Here is a 20,608-nt window from a genome sequence, read left to right as displayed (position 1 = left end):
TTTGTCGTAAACTAGTGGCGAGACCAAATAAACAACATAGCCAACTGCACGGACTTAAAGTCGTTATAGATTTATTTCAACATCGACGGGAACTTAATATATATACATATATTGTTTTTAAAAAAAGGTAAGTTATTGCCATATTTAGTCGAGCAACATTAATGGTGACTGGCCGTTGCTTACGTCGGCGCTAGCAGGGTAGTTAGCTTTCTTGCTAGCCACTTAGCATTGTTGTCGCAGTTAATAACTTGATATCGGATTGTAACGGTACAATAAAAGCACGGAAAGCAAACGTTCTAACTTTAGTTGTAGTCTTGGTGTGGCTACGGTGAGAAAATAGACAGTGGAAATGAAAACGCTAGCCTGCCGTACTTATGTTTGACAGGTTATAGCGGTGGTAATACCAGTACAACATGTTTTCTTTTGTGTGTGTGTGTGTGTGTGTGTGTGTGTGTGTGTGTGTGTGTGTTTTTAAAGTTCAATGGCAGCTTCGTCTTCGTCCTCCTCTGCGGGAGGTGTGAGTGGCAGCTCGGTGACTGGCTCTGGGTTCAGCGCTTCAGAGCTCATCCCTCCAAGAAAAGTCCTGTACACGTATCCTAAAGGAGCAGGTGAAATGATGGAAGGTGAGATTAAGCAGGAGCCAAAGGCGTCTGTGTTTCGGCTGTCTCTCTCCTCCCCAACAAGGGAAGATGCTGTGGGAATCCTATCACGAGACAACACACACACACACACACTGTGGGTTCATTTCGTTACAGGTCATTTACATTGAGGAAGCACGTGCAATCACTGCACTTCATCACATTTGAGTCTTGTGCATCGAAATTTACATTTAGGTCTCAGAGCTGAGCATCTGTTGTCTGAATGAAACATACAGACCACAACTGCGTTGCTGCTGTTTTGCGTACATTTGAGTGACACCAACCAGAGTCTACAATAAAGTCGCATCGCAAAGCTCTAACGTCTACTTTCTCTTCACTGAATTCCAAGATGGAACTCCGAAAAACACCCGTTGTCAACATGTGACTGAATTAAGCTGTGGCTAATCTCTGGTATCATGCATATTTCTGCTTTACCAGAGAGCCACATAGAAATGTGTGTATTGGAGTAAAAGGCTATGTAGCTATAGCTCAAAATACACAAATGAATGTGGTTAGCGTTGCGTTTGTTTAAAAGCACAGAGTATGCAGGACGAACTAGAATTACTGCCTCACAGTTGTTTGCCTTCGCCAGCCAGTGAAGTTGCAGTGTCATGATTAGCATATGAATTCTTGAGTTATGGCCAGAAACGTGTTTTTTGAGGTCCCAGTGACCCTAAACCGTTGACATTTGACCTCCAAATTCTTAGGGCTGGACCCGAATATTCGGATTTGTTTGCGTAGGTATTTGGTTTTCAATTTTGTGATTCAGATCATTTGTATAATTTGCACTGTGTGCAATATAGGCTTACAATTATATAGGCTGGAAGTAAGAGTGATGTTGATTACCCGTCGGGTGTCAATTTTGACCATTAAACGCAGATTGCAGGTGCGTGAAACGTCGCTAACGTGGAGCCAGAGAGAGCGCTCCTTTTGCTCAACCTGTTCGCTGATGCACAGGAGAAGGTTGGGACATCTATATTGGGGAAACACACGGTAATAACATGATGTTCGCTCGTGTAAGAGGTGTGACGCAGTGACAAATAGGACCGCAGTAATGCCGACGGTCTTAAGCTCCTCCTTTTCGTTTATAATCATGTCTTCACCGGCATCTAACTTGTGTGTCTGTCTCTTTTCAGATGGCTCCGACAGATTTTTATGCGAGTCCGTATTCAGCTACCAAGTTGCCTCCACGCTTAAACAGGTCAAACATGGTAAGTCACTAACTTAAACATGCAATATTTGTTTTTCGGTCGATCCGCGCAAAACAACCCGGTTCCCCCTAATAAAGGAGGTGTCGCCTGTTCTTCCAGATCAACAAGTGTCCCGGATGGAGAAACTGGCGAGCTTGGTGGAGGAGCTGGAAGCGGATGAGTGGCGGTACAAACCCATCGAACAGCTGCTGGGATTCACGCCGTCGTAAATAGACAGACCCAGATGCCTTTCGGTGAAGAAATCAGCCAAATTAAAGGAGACGGTTTACTTCAGTTCATAAATGATATTCCTTTTTTTTTTTATGGTTTCATTATATATCATGAGTGTAAAATATATCTGGAGACACTGAATGTGAGCTGTATTATTTAATCACTTTGACGGAGTCGTTTTCTTTTCTTTTTATGAACTATGTTACTTTGCGTACTATAATAAAACCACTGTCAACAAAAGTATGTGCTACTGACTAAATTATTCATCATCTAATAGATCGACTGGTTGAGGCGTACTAGTGGAGGTGTACTGCCAGTCCAGTCTGCTCCTAGCCTCAGAGATTAGAGACGTAATATCTTTAGTGGCGTGCCTTTTTGAAGTGAGGCATTTTGTTTTCACATGGCTGCACCGTAGATGGTGAAACCCTGCCCGGCCTCCTCATCGCTGCTCCAGCAGCAAAACAAAAGAGAGAGCTTGTAAATAAAGTCATACTCGGGACATTTCCCCCTGCTGTTTGTTTGTTCTGTGTTTTACAGTGTGTTGCTAACCCACTTCCCCCGAGTTAGTTTCCAACCTGTTGTGTTTGTTTAGCGTTCAAAATGAACTCTCTTTCTGTACAAGTGAGCTAAAGTCTTGTCGCCCCTCTGCCGTGTTGACGGTCGAGGGGAAGGCGGCGTCCTCGGGTGTTTTGCTCGGTGAATGGATGTTTTCAAACAAACCGAGGGGGTGGGAACGTACAGAATGTACTGTTCTGGGGTGTGTGTGTGAGCGTCTAACAACGGTCCTGGACATAACAAGACACGCCTCCAGCAGCCGCAGATTAGATTTCCTCTCTTTTTAACTGTTCAGAAGTTCCTCTTTTTGTTTGCTCATAGTTGTTAAAAGTTGTCTGGCTTTGCATGAACTGCTGAAGCCTTTAACTTTAGTCCACATTTGTTATATATAAAAGGAACCCCCCCCCCCCCCCCAAAAAAAAAAAGCCCTGATGATGATGACTCCTAATTCACTGCATCTCCCTCGGAACATATTGTACCTAACACGTGCTTATGTCTTTCAGTTCCTCCATGACTTGAAAGAACAGTCCGTCCCACTCACGTGCGCTAACGCAGCGTTCATCTGGCAGCTTTCCAATTTTTCTTCTTCTTCATGCAAACACTTGAGTGTGTCACGTACAGTCACGGCCCCTTTGCACTGTGCATGACACAAAGCAGCAGCTTTCTGCAGCTTTTTCGCACCAACAAATGAACTCGTCATTTTCCCCCATGCAGTGCTTTTTATGCCTTAAAGCACGTCTGTGGCAACCAGAGCATACTTTGTGACAGTAATGCTACACTGTGTAAGCTAAGCTACCCTGGTGCATTTCTATTGTTTGGCCTGTTTTCTATTTTGAGTGCAAAATATATGAAGATGCACATCTTCGAATAGAAAAACAATCATCAGCATATTATCGTGTTCCCCCGTGTTGCATTTGTGTGTTGTTTTCACCTCTTGTGTGGCAGATGAAGAAAAAAAAAAAATCATGATGTAATGCTTGAGCAAAAACAGGTGACGTAATGTTACCACTGCAACACTCAACCTGCTGAGCTTTTTTTTTTTTTTTCCTGCAACGGACTCTATTCAATGCTTTTTTTTTAATACAGCGGATGCGCATACAGCGAAAGCCATTTATTTATGCTTATGAAAGATGTCAAACAAAGACATTCTATAGGAAGCCCAGGCAAGTCTTTGTATATTTCAACAACACCGGGGTCTGCTATTCATCACCCCAGCCCCCCCCCCTCCTTCTCCTCCTCCTCCTCCTCCTCTCCTCCTCCTCCTGTTTGTCTTCTCTGCTGGCATGTTACCAGGCAAGATACAGCGCTCGATGCCGTGCCTCTCTTTACGATTGGCTGGCCGGGTTGCGGGTGGGCGTGGCCTAACTGCCCCTATAAAAACATTGTTGCAGGAGCGAACCGCAGAGTTTTGGCAGCTGCTGCGTAGATGAGGGAACTGTGGAGAAAGAGGTTACCGGATGGTTGTTTTTGCAGACAATAAACCTTCAAAATTACTTTATTCTACATCGACAGCGGACGTGATCAGCACCGTTGTCATACACACTGTAAGTACTGTGTCACAAATTGCTTATTTTGCAGTTATTTTGCAGTTTTTGCACAGCTGTTAGCTGCCGTCAAACAAAAGATGTTGATCCTGTAAACTTGTACTGTTCATATATTCCGTAACAAAGCATCTTACTTGTGTTTAAGTATTGCTAAATTATGTTTTAACTTGTATCTACTGCTGTTTATCTCGAGTTTTGAGTGCTTATCTTTTTGTGTTTTTTGTTTTTTTTGTCTCCTCACAAACAGTTAACCCACAGGATCAGCTGATAACTGTGTTTCTTAATACTGCAAAAGAAGACAACCATGCCCGCTCTCTCTGCACCCACCGACATCAGCAGCTCGCCCTCTTCTCCAGTGGACAGCGGTCTCAGGAGGCTGTCCTGGGGTAAACTGGTCCAAAGGATGGCTGATTTCAGCACATCTGCCAACAGCAGCAGCAGCAGCAGCAGCATTGAGTCCGGGTCCAACAACGGCAGCAGGAGTGACCTCTCTGACTCAGGTAAAGACCGAATGTGTCCAACTTCATTCTGAGTGAATTTGCATTTTCCTCTTTCTTTTTCTTTTTTGTCCCCTCCATGGCTCCGATCCTAACCCTATTGTGTCTCGACAACAGGGTCAGATGTCTCCAGTGACCTGTCTCACTGCAACGAAGACCTGTTCAATGACCCGATGGAGGAGACCGTCCTGAAAGAAGTAGTGGACCTCATCGCAGGGAGCCTGAGAGACGCCAAAGACTCCTTGCGGTGCACCAAGCTGCTCATCCCCGACAAACTCCTGGAGCACATCGGACAGGAGCTCCTTCACCTGGCAGCCAGCGAGCCCTGCGGCTTACGGGGGGCCCTCGTCGACCTGTGCGTGGAGCAAGGGGCCGTCTGCGAGAGCATGGCGCAGCTGTCCGCGGACCCCTACCTCGTCCCCACCTTTCAGCTGACTCTGGTGTTGCGGCTCGAGTCCGGCGGGCTTTGGCCCAAGATCCAAGGACTCTTTAGCGCGAAGTCTCCTTCCGCTCCAGTAGTGAGAGAGGCGATTAAGCTCAGCACCGGTTTCCGGGTGATTAAGAAGAAACTGTATTGTTCCGAGGAACTGCTCATCGAGGAATGTTGAGAGGCGTATGGGACTGTGGACATGTTACTGTCTGCGTCACAGAAAGGGCCTTATTACTAATAACTCCATGCGTTATGATGCCTTCTGACGTGTAAAGGAGGGACTTTTGTCATTGTGTAGCCTTTTGTTCCCACTCTTTAAAGGGAGTTTACGGTACCTGGAGCAGGTGTCACGTTTCAAATCACAATGCGTAAACCATCACGGTGTAAGTGGTAAACAGGCATTTTTGCAAGTATCAAAGCGCGTACCTCAGTTTCTATTGAAACGCACAACGGCAGCTAAGCTATATGATTATAGTCACTGAAGACCATTGTGTTTCTGTTTATTTTCCTTTTTTATATACATGCCAATTAATTGTAATGTACACCAAGTGATGAATTGTACACCAGGCAAGTCGTTAGGGGTCCCCCTAGTGGCCGCTTGGATTAAAGCGCAAAAAGGCTTACCAGTGCTTACATTATGCAGTTTATGTGCAAAAGCTACGGCTGAGATTCCTCCCTTAATGTAAGTTGATCTTGTATCTGTGTAGACCTTTCCTGCTTTAAACTTTATTTATTTGACATTCAAATGCTCATAACATTGCACTGTTTTTGTACCTCCATGACTGCAAATAAATTATTATTTTTTAACAACGCTCTCTCATCTGTCGTCTTACTTCTTGAACCGTGGCGGATTAAGATCATCCGTTTGTTTTATAATCCAGATTCTGTATGAGGAAAAAAACATGACGTGCGGTGAGGCTCGTGACTGGTGAGGCGCTGACTCTACATACGTCAGATTTACAAATATATGAACCCAATAGAGACGCTTAAATCACCGTTCAATTGGCAGCTTGCACATTGACTACTGGTTGTTTTTCATATTTCATATCAGCATTCTTTACACACACGTAGGTAAGGTACATATTTGATTCCACCGCGAGCGTTTCAGAAGCGGAGCGCTCGCGAGCGACACCCGCGAAAATCGTGACATTCAGCGATAATGTGCGTAACAACCCCGGATGTATAAAGAGCACAACGAACACATAAAAGGTTACTTTACCTGTCCGACGTTGAATTGCTGTCGATTTCATATTTAGTTGGTTTTTTTAGACATTTTTAAGCTTGGATATAGAAGCTTACATTTTTGTGGTCAAAGCAAAATATAAGAAGAAGAAAAGTGTAGAAGAAGAGCAACGACAGAACAAGCATAAACCCGACCCGTGGGCTCTCGCACGCCCCCTTCAGTGAGGCAGAGGTACTGTTTGCCCCTCTGTGCTTTTTCACTGCGGTTTCTGTCAGATCAGCAACACTAAATATGTTCTACACAGACGTGAAATACATTATTCTATGTAAAGAAAGGACATATAATAAAAGTGTCTACATATATTACAGTGGTGACAAACAATGAGACAGCAAAAGGCACACGCTCAACCCAGTTAGTGAGGGATTCACAGTCTGAGGTGAGGAACAGCTCGTCACTCCCTCACCTCACTGTCTCCTCTGTTTGAACAGGACATGAGATCATTCAACAATTTTGATTATAAAAATGCTTGGAATGATTGGAATCATACAGAAATTACATTTATAGCACAGATCAGTCGAGAAATATTAATATTTATTTAATTTTAACATTATTAGTTTTTTACTCGTCTATATATATATATATATATATATATATATATATATATATATATATATATATATATATATATATATATATATATATATATATATATATATATAAAGCTGTATGCGTACCAGAATACTAATACACCTACAGATGGATCAGCTGACATATGAGCCAGGCATATTCACATTATGCACAACAACCACAGAGTTGCAAAACTGAAGAAAGTTAAAGTACTGCGCAAGTTAAAATTAGAAAGCGGAGGTGCAACTTCCGCCCAAAAACAGCTGAGTACATTTGAGAGAACAGTGACGCTGTAGTTCTTGCCGGGGCGCGTGCTGCTGCACGTCTCCCAAAAAAAAAATAAAAAAAAATGTGAACGTGCACAAAGCCACGTTTTCCTGTTCCCAGCCTCAGCACAGCCGACCGGCAGACAGTTACGTGCGGGATGTGCCGACTGAGCTTCTGTCTTCCACGTTCTGCTCTGAGCAATGAAGTCACGTCCAAACACGTTTTTAAGCATCCATATTTATTTTCATCTGGGAGTAAAAACATGGTGGAAAAAGGGTGAGCGAGAACTGCTTTGATAATCATTTTCTAAATAAATACTACGAAACATAAATAGCATACTATAACCATAGGTGTGACAACAGGTGATGTTCATCAGAGACAAAACTAGAACCTGCTAAAGTCCCACTTTGTGGGTAGGCACGTCTCTCGTCCTCTTGGCTTTTGTTGTGCCGTGCCGTCAGGTCACCGCGTATTATTCTATCCTGAACACAATTTAAAAAGAGGTAAAGTGTAAAGGGACATTTTCACACACACACACACACACACACACACACACACACACACACACACACACACATATATAGAAGAAGACGACAACATCTCAAGTGTTTAATGTCTGACAAACCCTCGACATGAGTTCATCAGAGGTTTCACATTATTCCTGCATAGTTTCAGAATGTGCATTTGAAGTCAAATCAGCAAAAAAAAAAAAACCTTCCTCCGACTCCGACTGTGTAAAAAGGAAAGAGGAAGCGCTCAGTGTGGCATCTTATAAACTGCTACATAAATAACTGTACGACTATATCTAACCTCACTACGTTCCTGTTCCAAACTGCATTCTCGCAAAACCATAAAGTGACCACTGGGGGGGGGGGCTTTGGAGATTTTCCCCAAAACCCCCCTATCTTGTCAGGAGGACGAGCTATTTTAAGTGTCCAAAACATTATGATAACACTATATTTTAATTTCATGTACTAGAATTCCACAGAAAAATGGCTTCAAACCAGTTTGCGTGGTCAATCTGATGCATTCGGGTGCTGGTTTTAGTTTGTGTTGCTTTGTTGAGTTCATCTTCAGTCTCCGGATTGTTAAAGCATCTATTTACAGCCAATCATCTTTTACAGCCAATCATCTTTTACAGCTAATATTTTATATATTTTTTGGTGTTGACTCTGGACACCTGGAGAAAGGAAGGAAAAAAAATAAATAAATAGAAAATCATGAAAACATTTTCAAAAACATGCAGCTAATTATAATAAACTATGTTCAGAAATGAGAAACATGTAATAATAATAAGAAGAAGAATAACAATACATTTTATTTATATAGCGCTTTAAAAAGGCACTCAAAGACACTTTACATGGTAAAAAACAACAACAGTAAAAGCATTTATAATAAGAACAAAATCATAACAATAAGGAACAACACAAAAAGAAAGAAAGAAAACATACATAACTGACTTCACAGGTTGAAAGCAGATTTGAACAGGTGAGTTTTAAGTGCAGCTTTGAAAGTGGCGAGTGAGGGAGGATGTCTGAGGTGTTGGGGGAGAGAGTTCCAGAGGGGGGGGGGGGCAGCAATGGAGGGTAAGGAGGTTGAAGCGCAGAGAACTCGCCTTTGCTCATGAAAGCAGCATCAACCGTGTAACGACGCCGTGATCTCGGACAGCTTGGCGCAGCTCGGCGTGCGAGCCCTCTGTGCCCTTTGGTACAGATCGTTGTCTCCAAAATAGCGAGCTCTGTAAAGCATGCCCTCCTCTGCGGGGGAACAGAAGCCATTAATGAGCGCTATATGTCTTTCATTATTTTCCCCCAGAACTGGCAGAAACAACAATTCATATTCATGGTTGGATAAATAAATAAAAAAAAGCACATTTTGTGTTCTCGGCAAACATACTCTGTTGCTTCTCCTTCCAGCAGTTGTTGCGAAGGTTGGAAACATAATCGTCCTCCACCGTCCGCTCCAGGTTCCTCAGATTCAGTCCGGTGAACTCTCTGGAGAACTGCTCCCCGACGTAGTACGGCACCTTCAGGTTCTCAGTCAGCCTCTTCTGTGTGTAGCCTGCCGACCTGCGTGACGACAGGACAAAAGTGTGGGAGACAGAGATCCAACGACGGATGACGGATCTGGTACATTACATTACGGTCATTTTAGCAGACGCTTTTATCCAAAGCGACTTACAATTCAGTATCTATCTACTGTAGGCGCAGCTACAGGAGCCATTTTGGAGTTAAGTGTCTTTGCTCAAGGACACATTGACATGAGACTAGCGGAGCAGGAGCCGGGGACCGAACCGCTGACCCTCTGACTGAAAGGCGGCCCTGCTCTCCACTTAGCCACGGTCACCCACACACCCATTGTGTACGGGGGGGCTGTTGGTACCGTCTGTCTCCGCTGACGCGACTCACAGAAGCGTGTCTGAAACGAGCGAAATGGAGGACGGAGCCCGGCGATCCTTGCAAACACAGAAGAGCTCTGTGATTTATTTTTGGAATTAATTGAAGCGGCATCAAGATGTTCTTCTTCTAAATCAAACAAGAACGTCAATTACAATGGATCTGTCTTAGGAAGCAACGTAAGTCAAGGCACTATGAAATTAAATCTACATTTGGATTGGGTTAATCTATAAATCAGTGGCATTTCAAATATGGCCACCATTCTGGCTTGCACAAAAATAGAACCATTAGGTTATATATATATATATATATATATATATATATATATATAGAAATACACTTGGGTTGACATTGTGAAGATAATCTTTGGTCCAATTCGATTGGAATTGTGCAGAGCAACAGTTATTCATCACTCACGGCCTGTAGCTGAGGCTGTACGGGGGGCTGTTGACCATGATCTGACTGAGGGCCGACACAATAACGAGGATGATGATGGGCATGACCTGGACGAAGAGAGCGAGGCCTCCCTGCAAAGAAAACGGATCGGTGTCAAAACCCCACCGCTGAATCAATCACTTTGTGTTAAAAAAAAAAAGACACTTGAATATTACTGACTTTCACCCCAAAAGGTAAGATGACAAATAACTCAACGTCGCCCCCTGCTGTTTAAGAACAACTTTACATTATTTGCACAGTTTTTTTGGTTTTTTTTTGCAGGAGCTCTAATAACAACATCAAACTCACATCCCGCTGTCGCTCTCTTCTCTCTCGCCTTTGGTAACGCATCCGCCCATTAGTGTACACGTTAGCATTACCTAGATCAACGCAGCACATGTAGCACTTAATAGACAGATCACAGCGAGCACGACAATGAAAACCCTGGTGTCTCACAAAAGCTTGGCATGAAAAACAGGAAACACACTCACTCGATGGGTAACCGCCGCCGAAGAACATGTTGAAGAGGTCTTCGGGTGAAATGTCTGGCTCAAAGGTTCCGTCGTCTGGGCCGTGTCTCGAAGGATGCCTCCTCTCCTCGCCGTATTGGTCGTACTGTTGTCTTTTGCTGGCATTGCTCAGAAGAGAATACGCATTCCCAATCGCTGTTGAAAACATTCAGATGAATCAATTAAAATTATGTTTTTTTTAAATCGTCATTAATAAGGGCTGAAACACACCTTCTGTAGTCATAATTACGGCCTCTATTTTAGGCTTTTTTTGCACCAACGTCAGTGACGAATGAAAGTTCATGCTGGGTTCATGCTGAGGGCTAAGTGGAGAGCAGGGCTGCCTTTCAATCAGAGGGTTGGTGGTCCGATTCCCAGACTCCTGCTCTGCTAGTCTCATGTCAAATGTGTCCTTGAGCAAGACACTTAACCCCAAAATTGCTCCCGTAGCTGCGTCTACGGTGTCGAACTGAATTGTAAGCGTCTGCTAAATGACTGTAATGTACTGTAATGTAATGCTGGTCACCTTTAAACGCCTCTGTAGCACCGGGAGCGTGATTCTTGTCTGGATGGAACTTCAAAGCAAGTTTTCTATATGATCTTTTGAGTTCATCCTCAGAGGCGTCGGCCTGGACCCCGAGGATTTCGTAGAAGTCTTTACATTGTTTTATCCTGTGTAGTAGAGGGGGGGGGGGTTCTCAGTGTCAGCTGAGGCTAAAAATAAATATGTCAACCAGTACCAGAGTCTTGACATGACCGGCCTTACCTCCTCACGGCGTCTAGCTGCTCTGCCGTGTAGGATTTCGAGGCGTCGGAAGACTTGTCTTCAGGCCTGGCGTCCTCGCCGTTGCTCTGCCGCCGTCGAGGCCCCGAGGCCCCGCTGAAGTCCGAGGGGCCGCCTTGTCTCGGTGTAAATCCATTCTTTGCTATGAGCTCCAGTAGTGCTAGGAGGGACACAGTAACAGCATTGTGAACATAATACAAAATTTAAAAAAAAGATATTCAGACATGCATTGTAAAAGAGATTCAAAATCTCAAATGGGATCATCCTGGATAAATAAATAAAATGTATTTTTATTTTGCTATGTATTGTATATGTGTATTATATTATTATTGTAAATTCAAAATAACACATATTGATTGACATACTGATCGTGGACAGCGTGTCACCCATAGAACATCTGTTTCACGTGGAGCAGGTGCACAGAATAAAGCATGCACAATAGCTACAGCAGGAGTTTTGACAGCTAGCTAGCTCGCAAAAAAAAAAAAAAGGCCCCGGCTACACGCGCGCCGCAGAGCTCATCCGGGATGCAGGTGATGCTGCAGGTGATGATGCTGCTGCTTGCAGACCTCCCCCCCCGTTGCTGAAGCGCCCCCCTTTTTTTTTTTTCTTCCCTAACACGCTCGGCCATCTTATAACGCTCACCCTTCGCTTTCTCTGTCGGGAAGAGCCTCTGCGCCTTCTCCAGGAACCGCTGCGCCTTCTCCGGCCGGTCGTCGGTCAACGCCGCGGTTGCGATGTCGATGCAGCGCTCCGCTTCGTCCCTGTTTACCTCCATTGCAGCGGGGGGGCTGAGCAGAACTGGAAACAGAAGTAAATACGGGCGCCTGCTGATGACGTCACGCGGATGCTGCAAATAGAACGCCCGTCAGTTTTTATTTGTCTTTTTTTTTTTTTTTTTTTTTTTTTTGCTGAAACCTTACGTACCAATACGGATGTAATAATAAAGGATGTATGAAGAGAGGTTTGCATGATATGAAAGAGGCGAGTCCCTGGCTCTTTATCCCACTAGATGGAGACATAACGTCTGTCTTTAACTGTGACAACTTATGTATGTGTGTCAACCCTCTTTTTTAATTAGGATCCTGTAAAAAAAAATAAATATATATATATATATATTTTACAGGATCCTAAGTTGTTATGGAGTGAAATTGATCTCAAAATAGTCACAAATGGGCACTACGTGATCTACAAATGACAAATATGATTTATGCGTATAACCAAATGCGCAAGTTCCAACAAATACCAAGCCGAGCCATGATTTAAACACATGCAAAACATGTAAGTGCACACATCACAACCTCAATGAATATACACTTTTACTCAAGTGTGATAATATTCGCATTCGAAGAGCTTCCTGTGTCTACACATGTCTGCACATGATTGTCGTATTCTTTTGTATTTATTTACAGATTATTAAATGTGTGCGCATGGATCGCCTGATACGCACGGATCAGTTGTACAGGATCAGGTTACATTCAGGCGTGGAGACCAGAGTCATGCGGGGGAGACTATGTTCACGGTCTGCAGCTCCACACATGTCCACAGATGCATGCTGCGTTTAGGTGCTAGTGGAACTTGGCCATCCAGGCGATTTGTGAAATCCTGAGTAATTTCAAAGTGAGGATGAGGTTTTTCTAAAGTAATACAAACCCTGTCGGTGCTTGTCATACGTGAGAGACACGTAGGTTGAACTGTACATACACGTAACCTCCGATATTGATTGTTAAGTAATAAAAAACCTACAAAAGTACATGTTATCAGTAAACGTCGTATGTTCAGTGAACCACTAAGGGCAACAGGGCATAAACTGTGTCTGATGAGGTCATAGTTTTGAGGGATACAATCTAAACCGGTTGCAATAAACAGTGTTTTCAGTGTAACAATATGTGAAACCATTGATTAACAATTATGCTATTAAATCATGATTTGTGTTATTGTATAATTACTGTATCATCACCATCATTTCATCACTTTTACTAATCTTTATTTTTTTTACCATAATTTCTCACTTTATCATATGCCTCTTATTCTGATTGCTGGTATTAGTATGATATTGATGAGGTGCATGAAAAGTAACGTAACAGTATTTGCAGTAAACAGGGAATAAATAGGTTTATGTTCATATAAATATATATATACTTTTGGATATATATTTATATGTATATTGTACACACTCGTTAAATGTTTATACATACATCTGTTCTACTTTTTTTGTTGTCCTTGTTTTATTTTTTTTAAATATTTTTCCTGTTTATTTGTAAACTTGTGTATGTACGTTGAGAGCAAAGTGAGTCAAATTCCTTGTATGCGCACGCATACATGGCCAATGAAGCTGATTCTGATCAAATAAATCAAATAAAATCATAATAGCGTTACACGATGTATATCATGTAATGCACATTTGTGACCATTCAGAGATCAGTCTCGCTCTATATGTCTAGACAGCCGCGGCGGCTCACCAGAGAAGGTAAACGTACATCTGGCAGAAGAATGAATAAAAGGTGAACAGCAGATAACCAGGCAGCCAATCAGAGCCCGAGTTCGAGGCGGCATCCGAGCGCTGATTGGTCGAGCGCAACTCGCACTGCTTTAACTGCGTTTGCTGCGGAGCCGACGAGCACTCTCTCTCTCTTTCACCGGTTACAGTACTTTTCACGCCTATTCCTCTCCGTTTCACCGCCGGGATCTCTTTCCCCACATCTTCTGCTTCTCTCCGGTGAGTGATTGACCTTCCGTTAAGTTACTCTACAGGTGCAACGTGAGCGTTACGCAACGCAGCAAAAAAAAAAAAAAAAAAAAATGTAGCCGTTTTCGGTAACATTGTGTCAGCTAGAAGTCAGCATCATCGATACAATTACATCCTCTTCCTCCGCAGCGCAGCGGGCTTTTAGTCCGCACCGACGCACGGATATCACCGATTTATGTTGTTGTTCTTATTTTTATTCATTTTTTATTTACCCGCCCATAGCATCAAACCAACCAACCACCCCCCCCCCCAAAAAAAAAAAAAAACCCGCAGCCACGATGACGGACACGGAGGCGTCGGTGAAGCAGCAGCAGCAGCACAAGTCGAGCAACGGAAATGTCCTCGCAGAAGCCACCAGAGAAGACGTGTTCGATCACTCATACAAAGAGAAGGACGGGCCCAAGCCTCCCTCCAGCATCGTGTGGAGAAACGTCGTTCTGATGACTCTGTTGCATATAGGTGCCGCGTACGGCGTGTCCCTCGTCCCTTCAGCATCTCCTCTGACCTTGCTTTGGTGTAAGTAAAAATCATAACCTGTTACAGTCATTTTGCAACAACAAAAAAAAAAAAAGGTGGGGGGGGGGGGGGGGGGGGGTTATTTGGGGCCGGAATTACAGTATTTTATAACGAAATTACAGCTGTTATGTCACCGCTGTTACAAGTCGAGGGGTGGCTGTGCACGGATGTTGTGCATGCTCCTCCCAGTATTGTGCATGTAGTGGGATTATAGATCAGCGCATATATATATATATATATATATATATATATATATATATATATATATATATATATTTATATATATATATATATATATATATATATATATATATATTTATATATATCATCCGAGATTTCATGTCACAGCAAGTATTTTTTAAAAGCTGCGAAGTACACAGTGGAATGACACGAACGTGTACTTCTTATATCAATGCGTGTTACTTTATTAAGTAAGAGAATCATAGGACAAAAGAGTGGTTACACAAGCTGCATTCTGCTTTATCGCTTCTAAAAAATAAAAAAAAGATCATTGGAATGCGTATTTTTTCTATGAATGTTAAAAAGCACAGAGGCTGCGCTTATGAACAGATCTCGCAGTCACGCGAGCAAATCTAAACGGTCGTATCCATTCAGTCAGCAGCCGATGTGACGTAATGACATTACCGAGTGACCGTCACAGTTTCACGTAACTTGCCGTGTTTATTTAAACTCTCTCTCTCTCTCTCTCGTGAGATAAGTAGGCTATAGTACGAACCAGTTCAGTCAGAGGCTACATGTCGATGGATCTTCAGCTTTACATGGCACGTGCAGGAATGCTATTGTGAATCGTCTGATTGCATTGGGGGGGGGGGGGTCGTCTTGGAGCAAATTCCCCAAAATGTGTTGCCTTTGATATAAAAAAAAAGAAAAAAGGAAATGCCTTGTAAGCTAAAATGAGTTACACATCTGTAACAATGTAACATGGATGAGTCACAAATAATTAGCTTCTGTGTTTCTCTCCACAGCCTTACTTTGTTTTTTCATAAGTGCTTTAGGAGTTACTGCAGGAGCTCATCGCCTGTGGAGCCACAGATCCTACAAGGCCACATTACCTCTGAAGATCTTTCTGGGTTTAGCCAACTCCATGTCATTTCAGGTACACACACACACACACACACACACACACACACACACACTGTAATAACAACAGCCGCTTTCATCGCCGCGTAACGACCACGTCGCGTCTGCCAGGCGTAACGTAACCTCTTGTCTTCACCCGAAACCCCGCAGAACGATATCTTCGAGTGGGCCCGAGACCACAGGGTTCACCACAAGTATTCGGAGACGGACGCCGACCCGCACAACGCCGTCCGCGGCTTCTTCTTCGCTCACATTGGCTGGCTGATGCTGCGCAAACACCCCGACGTCATCGAGAAGGGGAAAAAGCTGGAACTCACCGACCTGAAGTCCGACAAAGTTGTGATGTTTCAAAGGAAGTAAGTGGCTTTTGACTGAAACGTTAAAAGGTCGGACGTGGACGGTGAACAATCTTTTTCGTTATTTTAGTCTCTGGTGTGTCAAATACAAATGCGGAGTAAAGACCGATTTGACTTGTTAACCCACCCGCTGCTGCAGTTATGTCTGCAGTCATTCTGGTTTAACAAGGTGACAATTACCGGCACGTCTGTGGTGCGTGCTGAGATCGGTTCACGGGGTCGACTTTAATGAAAACTGTCACGTTGAGGAAAGAGATCGCGCGGAAACAAAAAACCCCAGCGTCTTGACGTGTGTGTGTTTTATGCTGAGTAAACATTTCTATTCTCTGCCTTGCTCTCCACCCACTCCGTTTCCCCCGACAGGTACTACAAGCCGTCCGTGCTGCTCATGTGCTTCTTCGTCCCCATGTCCGTGCCTTGGTACTTCTGGGGGGAGTCCCTGTGGGTGGCGTACTTCGTCCCGGCTCTGTTGAGGTACACCATGGTGCTGAACGCCACCTGGCTGGTGAACAGCGCCGCTCACATGTGGGGGAACAGGCCCTACGACAAGGGCATCAACCCCAGGGAGAACAAGTTCGTCACATTCAGCGCTATAGGTATGAAACGCACTGGTTTGAAACAACGCAGAAAAAGATGAAAGAAACCATTGAAGCAGGAATTGTTAGACTGGAAACTTAGGAGTTATGCATCGCACCTGTTGCCTACATTTGGCTGCACAAAGTTAGTCTGACGCATGTTAAAGAGCTACGCCTAGACCAGTCAATTACAGTAATACCTCAAAACAAACGGCAGACTGATTTAAACATTTTTTTAGTGCGTTATTCCCCCCCCCCCCACTCGATCCACCTCCACCCACAACAATGCTAGCGCCTTGATCGACCAATAGGAGTCACTGGTGCGGCAACAGTGGGTGTTATGAAAGACCTGAATATGGAACTGGATGTTCTAAGATGGCACCCGGTTCATGAAAGTTGTTCGGCGAAAATATAATTGAAAAAACAAACAAAACAAGAATTGTATGCTTCAGTGGTTTTAGGCTAAGCCGGCTGACTCCTTACTGCCGTGAAAATATGAACGTTGAAGACTTTTAATTTTTCCCAAATTGACCCAGTTTGTTGATCCAGCTAGTTTGGACCAGCGTCACACGTGATCCTGTAATGTCGAAATGTTTCCATGATTTGCTCACCGCTGGGTTTCTTCCCCACCCCCCCCCTTGTAACCTACAGGTGAGGGATTTCACAACTACCACCACACGTTCCCCTTCGACTATGCGACGAGCGAGTTCGGCTGCAAGTTGAACCTCACCACCTGTTTCATCGACGCCATGTGCTTCTTGGGCCTGGCCACGGACCCCAAGAGAGTGTCCCACGAGCTGGTCATGGCCCGGTTACAGCGCACCGGAGACGGAAGCCACCGGAGTGGCTAAGGTCGACAACATTTTTAAATTTTTTTTTTTGGTGGGATGTCGGCTTCGAGGGAAAAACTTATCGACAAGAAGAAGCTTCACAGTCCTTTGACAGCTATACATTTCTCATCCGCTGAGGATAAAAAAAAAAAAAAAAAGTCATCTTCATGAGGGCCTTGACAACATTTTGTAGCTGTAACTAAAATCATTTGTTCAAGATGGATAAAAAAAACAAAACAAAACGCACACATTCTGTGAAGCCTCGGTTTCCGTTCAGACAGACCATTGTCTTGCAAAGACGCTTTAAATCGGAAAGTAGAAACATTTTAAACGTCATTTTGCCGTTTTTTTCGCCACTTTGGCGCGCATCCCTCCGTCGCGGGGGGAGGTCAGTCATGTAGCCGATCATTTTATGTAAGTATTACTTAATTATTAATCAAAAATAGATACGGAGTGGAGCTCTGGAAATAATAACTAAGTAACAATGTTTCATCTGATAAGATGTGCTACTTATAGGAGACGGTCGCCGTTGCTCGTTTACAGTTTTGTTACCATTTCTCGTTCAAGATCTCGGGAGAGTTTGAACGATGTTTTTGCTCAAAGTTGTTTGGCTTTAATGAAACACGGCACGTGATGGAAGAGTGAGGAGAACCCGGAGCGTCTTCTTAGAACCTGAGAATCGTGCAGCGCGTCGCAGTATGTACCCAAATATGTAGTAAAAAATAAAACCAAACGCATACTGTATTTAGCGTCGTGAATGGATCGAGTATTCCCCAGACAGACATAGGCGAGGCATTTATCATGAAATACAAACTGCCGAAACAATTTCAAAAGTAAGATACGTGTAGACATTTAGAACCGTGCCATGTTTAATCAACTTTTTTCTTTTTTTTTTTTTTCTTTTTTGTTGGTGTGTTTTTAATGAATATATCACAGTGCCAAGAGCGTGCCAATTGTCGACATATTCGCAAGCATCCTAATGGTCCACGAGAGCACACTTAAGTCGATGTCGCTTCTTCAGCCGGGCATCAGCGGCTTTGCTTCCTCTTTTCATCCGACACGTCCCCCCCCCCCCCCCCCCCGTCTCTTTTGTCCAGAAACATCTGCAGCAGAGATCTCATTGGTCGATGTGGCAGCCGGTCATGTGACAGAGTTCTGGTGTTACAAAACAAACATGCCACCCATGCATGGTGATATACTGTAGTAGGTGTTCGTGGTGAGGTGTTTTTAATCGGGTGACTCTTAATGGCAGAGCCGTGTCTATTTTTGTAACGTACTGTGGAGCCGCGTCGCTTTTTTGCATCGTCAGAACTGTTGCCGTGGTGATTTCTGAGACGGGTCGGGTTTCCCTTTTGATGTCCTACAAAAGCTGATTGTCATTGCTAAATTGCGGGCGCATCGATGTTAACGCTCATCTTCAATTCTGGTGTGCGGAATGCTTTTATTATCTTATTTATGTATTTATTTCGTTCCCCCCCCTCCCCCCCTTATTGACTTAAAAGAAAGATTGCTCTAATCAGCTTTCTGCACTCTGACATTTGGCAGTAAAATAAATGAAAATTTGAGCTCCTGTTTATTATATAAGAGTCAGGATACAACCTAATGCCTTATGACTTGCATCCATTCCTGATCTTCTTCGCGCCAAAATCTGACCACGGTCCATGTTTACAGGCTGAAGCGCCGGATGGAACATTGTTTTTATATTCTGAAAAACCCACATTTAATTTAGGCCAATTGACAACAATCGACAAAAAGAAAAGTGCTTTAAATTAAAATAGAGGATTAGAAGTTTATATTCCGAGAATACAAATGGAAAAAAAAAACGCCTGCTGCAAAATGTTCAATCAACAGATTTAACCTGTAAAAAAAATAACGGGCCCTGATGTGCCGACTGGTTCCCACCCAGCAGGACGGTAGAGCGTCATCAGAGCACTTCACGACTCCCGCTGCCCACAAGCATCATGGTCCTAATGACGGGACCAGAAGGCTGTCAGTCTGAACGATAATGTCAAATCTCAACTGTACTCTATTCTGAAATAAAAATTCACAATATTTTCAATACACACAATTAACAGTTGTTGCTCTTCTTTTTTTTCTGTGTCTCTCTGATATAAATGTTACTTTTTTTGGTTTCCTTGGTTTAAACACACAGATTATTCCTGTAAAGCTCCTCTTAAATGTGTGTTGTTTTTTTAAAAATTCAGATTTCCCGGTACAGATATGAATATATTTCTGACTCGTGGACCGTATAGTGCTCAGCTCTGGCTCCGTCAGAAGTGACACGGATGACACAGCTGCTCCTGCCGCAGGCCCGGTTTGGTCTAAACAACAGGAAGCCACCCGCAGGAAGCGTTTAATCCTGATGCTGTGAAGAAGAAAAATGCTGACGGGGCTGGATCCAGGCGTCGTCGTTACACAGTGTCGAGGAGGAAGCTCTTCAGTTGTGGAAGTACTCCTATATATAGGAAAGTACTTGTTATGTGGAGCAGGACGGCTGCTGTTAATGTCATATATCTATATACTAAAGGGTTATTATTACTGATGCATCAAAGCTGGGGGTAACTGTAGTATTTTACAGTTTCCTGGTAACAAACCAACTGGAGCTTGTCGGAGGATCTTCTGTTCCCCGGATAGCTGCTGACTTATAAGTGTGCATAAGTCAAAAATACCCCCCCCCCCCCACCACTATTTAATGCTGCAATTCTTGGCTCTTGACTGCAGACCGATGAAATGTTCAGTGGTTTACACAAAGCAGAGAGGAATGTAGGACCAGTGTGCTGCCAAGATACAGCGCATTACATCATCCTTTTTTTTCTTACCAGGTCAAGGAGTTTATGGTTTGTGGATGTCACGTCGTACACGTTGACCGTCGATTCATCCAAGTAGTCGGTCGTTTTAGCCATTTATAAAGAAAACAAAGAAAAGGCCTGATACCATCTCAAAAGTGAGGACTTCCTCTTCCTGTGATTATAACTTGAATATCTTGTTTTGCAGTGTTAAGAGTCTGGGAATGTTTCACTTGTTTTATAGACTAAACAGATTATCCATTCATTTTAACATGGATGATAATAGTTGCAGACCTCAGTGGAAGGAACACTCCGATCCTTTCCATTAGTAAAAGTTACGTGAAAGGAAATACTCAAACTTGTTTTACTTAAGTAAAAGTAGCATTTGAAAATACACTTTATACTTTAA

The 20,608-nt window shown here is 43.4% G+C and overlaps 4 protein-coding genes across 4 annotated transcripts; 3 read left to right on the top strand and 1 right to left on the bottom strand.

The window, feature by feature from the left end:
• Positions 1-12: 12 nt before the first annotated feature.
• Positions 13-2,299, top strand: anapc16 (anaphase promoting complex subunit 16). The gene is made up of 4 exons (XM_068736908.1): positions 13-127; positions 478-623; positions 1,775-1,849; positions 1,949-2,299. The coding sequence occupies exons 2-4, from the start codon at positions 482-484 to the stop codon at positions 2,056-2,058; spliced, it is 327 nt and encodes a 108-aa protein (XP_068593009.1). The 5' UTR covers positions 13-127; positions 478-481; the 3' UTR covers positions 2,059-2,299.
• A 1,708-nt stretch (positions 2,300-4,007) lies between these two features.
• Positions 4,008-5,895, top strand: ddit4 (DNA-damage-inducible transcript 4). The gene is made up of 3 exons (XM_068736959.1): positions 4,008-4,158; positions 4,406-4,658; positions 4,773-5,895. The coding sequence occupies exons 2-3, from the start codon at positions 4,463-4,465 to the stop codon at positions 5,261-5,263; spliced, it is 687 nt and encodes a 228-aa protein (XP_068593060.1). The 5' UTR covers positions 4,008-4,158; positions 4,406-4,462; the 3' UTR covers positions 5,264-5,895.
• Positions 5,896-7,187: 1,292 nt separating this feature from the next.
• On the bottom strand, positions 7,188-12,145 carry dnajb12b (DnaJ heat shock protein family (Hsp40) member B12b). Its single transcript, XM_068736971.1, has 9 exons — positions 11,932-12,145; positions 11,269-11,446; positions 11,029-11,174; positions 10,485-10,658; positions 10,303-10,373; positions 9,976-10,085; positions 9,059-9,231; positions 8,778-8,919; positions 7,188-8,342 (listed from the first exon to the last, which is right to left on the bottom strand). Exons 1-8 carry the CDS (start codon positions 12,062-12,064, stop codon positions 8,798-8,800), a joined length of 1,107 nt encoding a protein of 368 aa, XP_068593072.1. The 5' UTR covers positions 12,065-12,145; the 3' UTR covers positions 7,188-8,342; positions 8,778-8,797.
• A 1,735-nt stretch (positions 12,146-13,880) lies between these two features.
• Positions 13,881-19,481, top strand: scd (stearoyl-CoA desaturase (delta-9-desaturase)). The gene is made up of 6 exons (XM_068736958.1): positions 13,881-14,005; positions 14,258-14,551; positions 15,538-15,668; positions 15,803-16,008; positions 16,372-16,604; positions 17,235-19,481. Exons 2-6 carry the CDS (start codon positions 14,314-14,316, stop codon positions 17,432-17,434), a joined length of 1,008 nt encoding a protein of 335 aa, XP_068593059.1. The 5' UTR covers positions 13,881-14,005; positions 14,258-14,313; the 3' UTR covers positions 17,435-19,481.
• The last annotated feature ends 1,127 nt before the right edge of the window (positions 19,482-20,608 follow it).

This window comes from Cebidichthys violaceus, unplaced genomic scaffold (assembly GCF_023349555.1).
Source record: "Cebidichthys violaceus isolate CVI_PGR_0920_01 unplaced genomic scaffold, fCebVio1.0.p SCAF_74, whole genome shotgun sequence".
In the NCBI taxonomy this organism is placed as follows: Eukaryota; Metazoa; Chordata; class Actinopteri; order Perciformes; family Stichaeidae; genus Cebidichthys; species Cebidichthys violaceus.
This window is presented reverse-complemented; position numbering and strand designations above follow the sequence as displayed.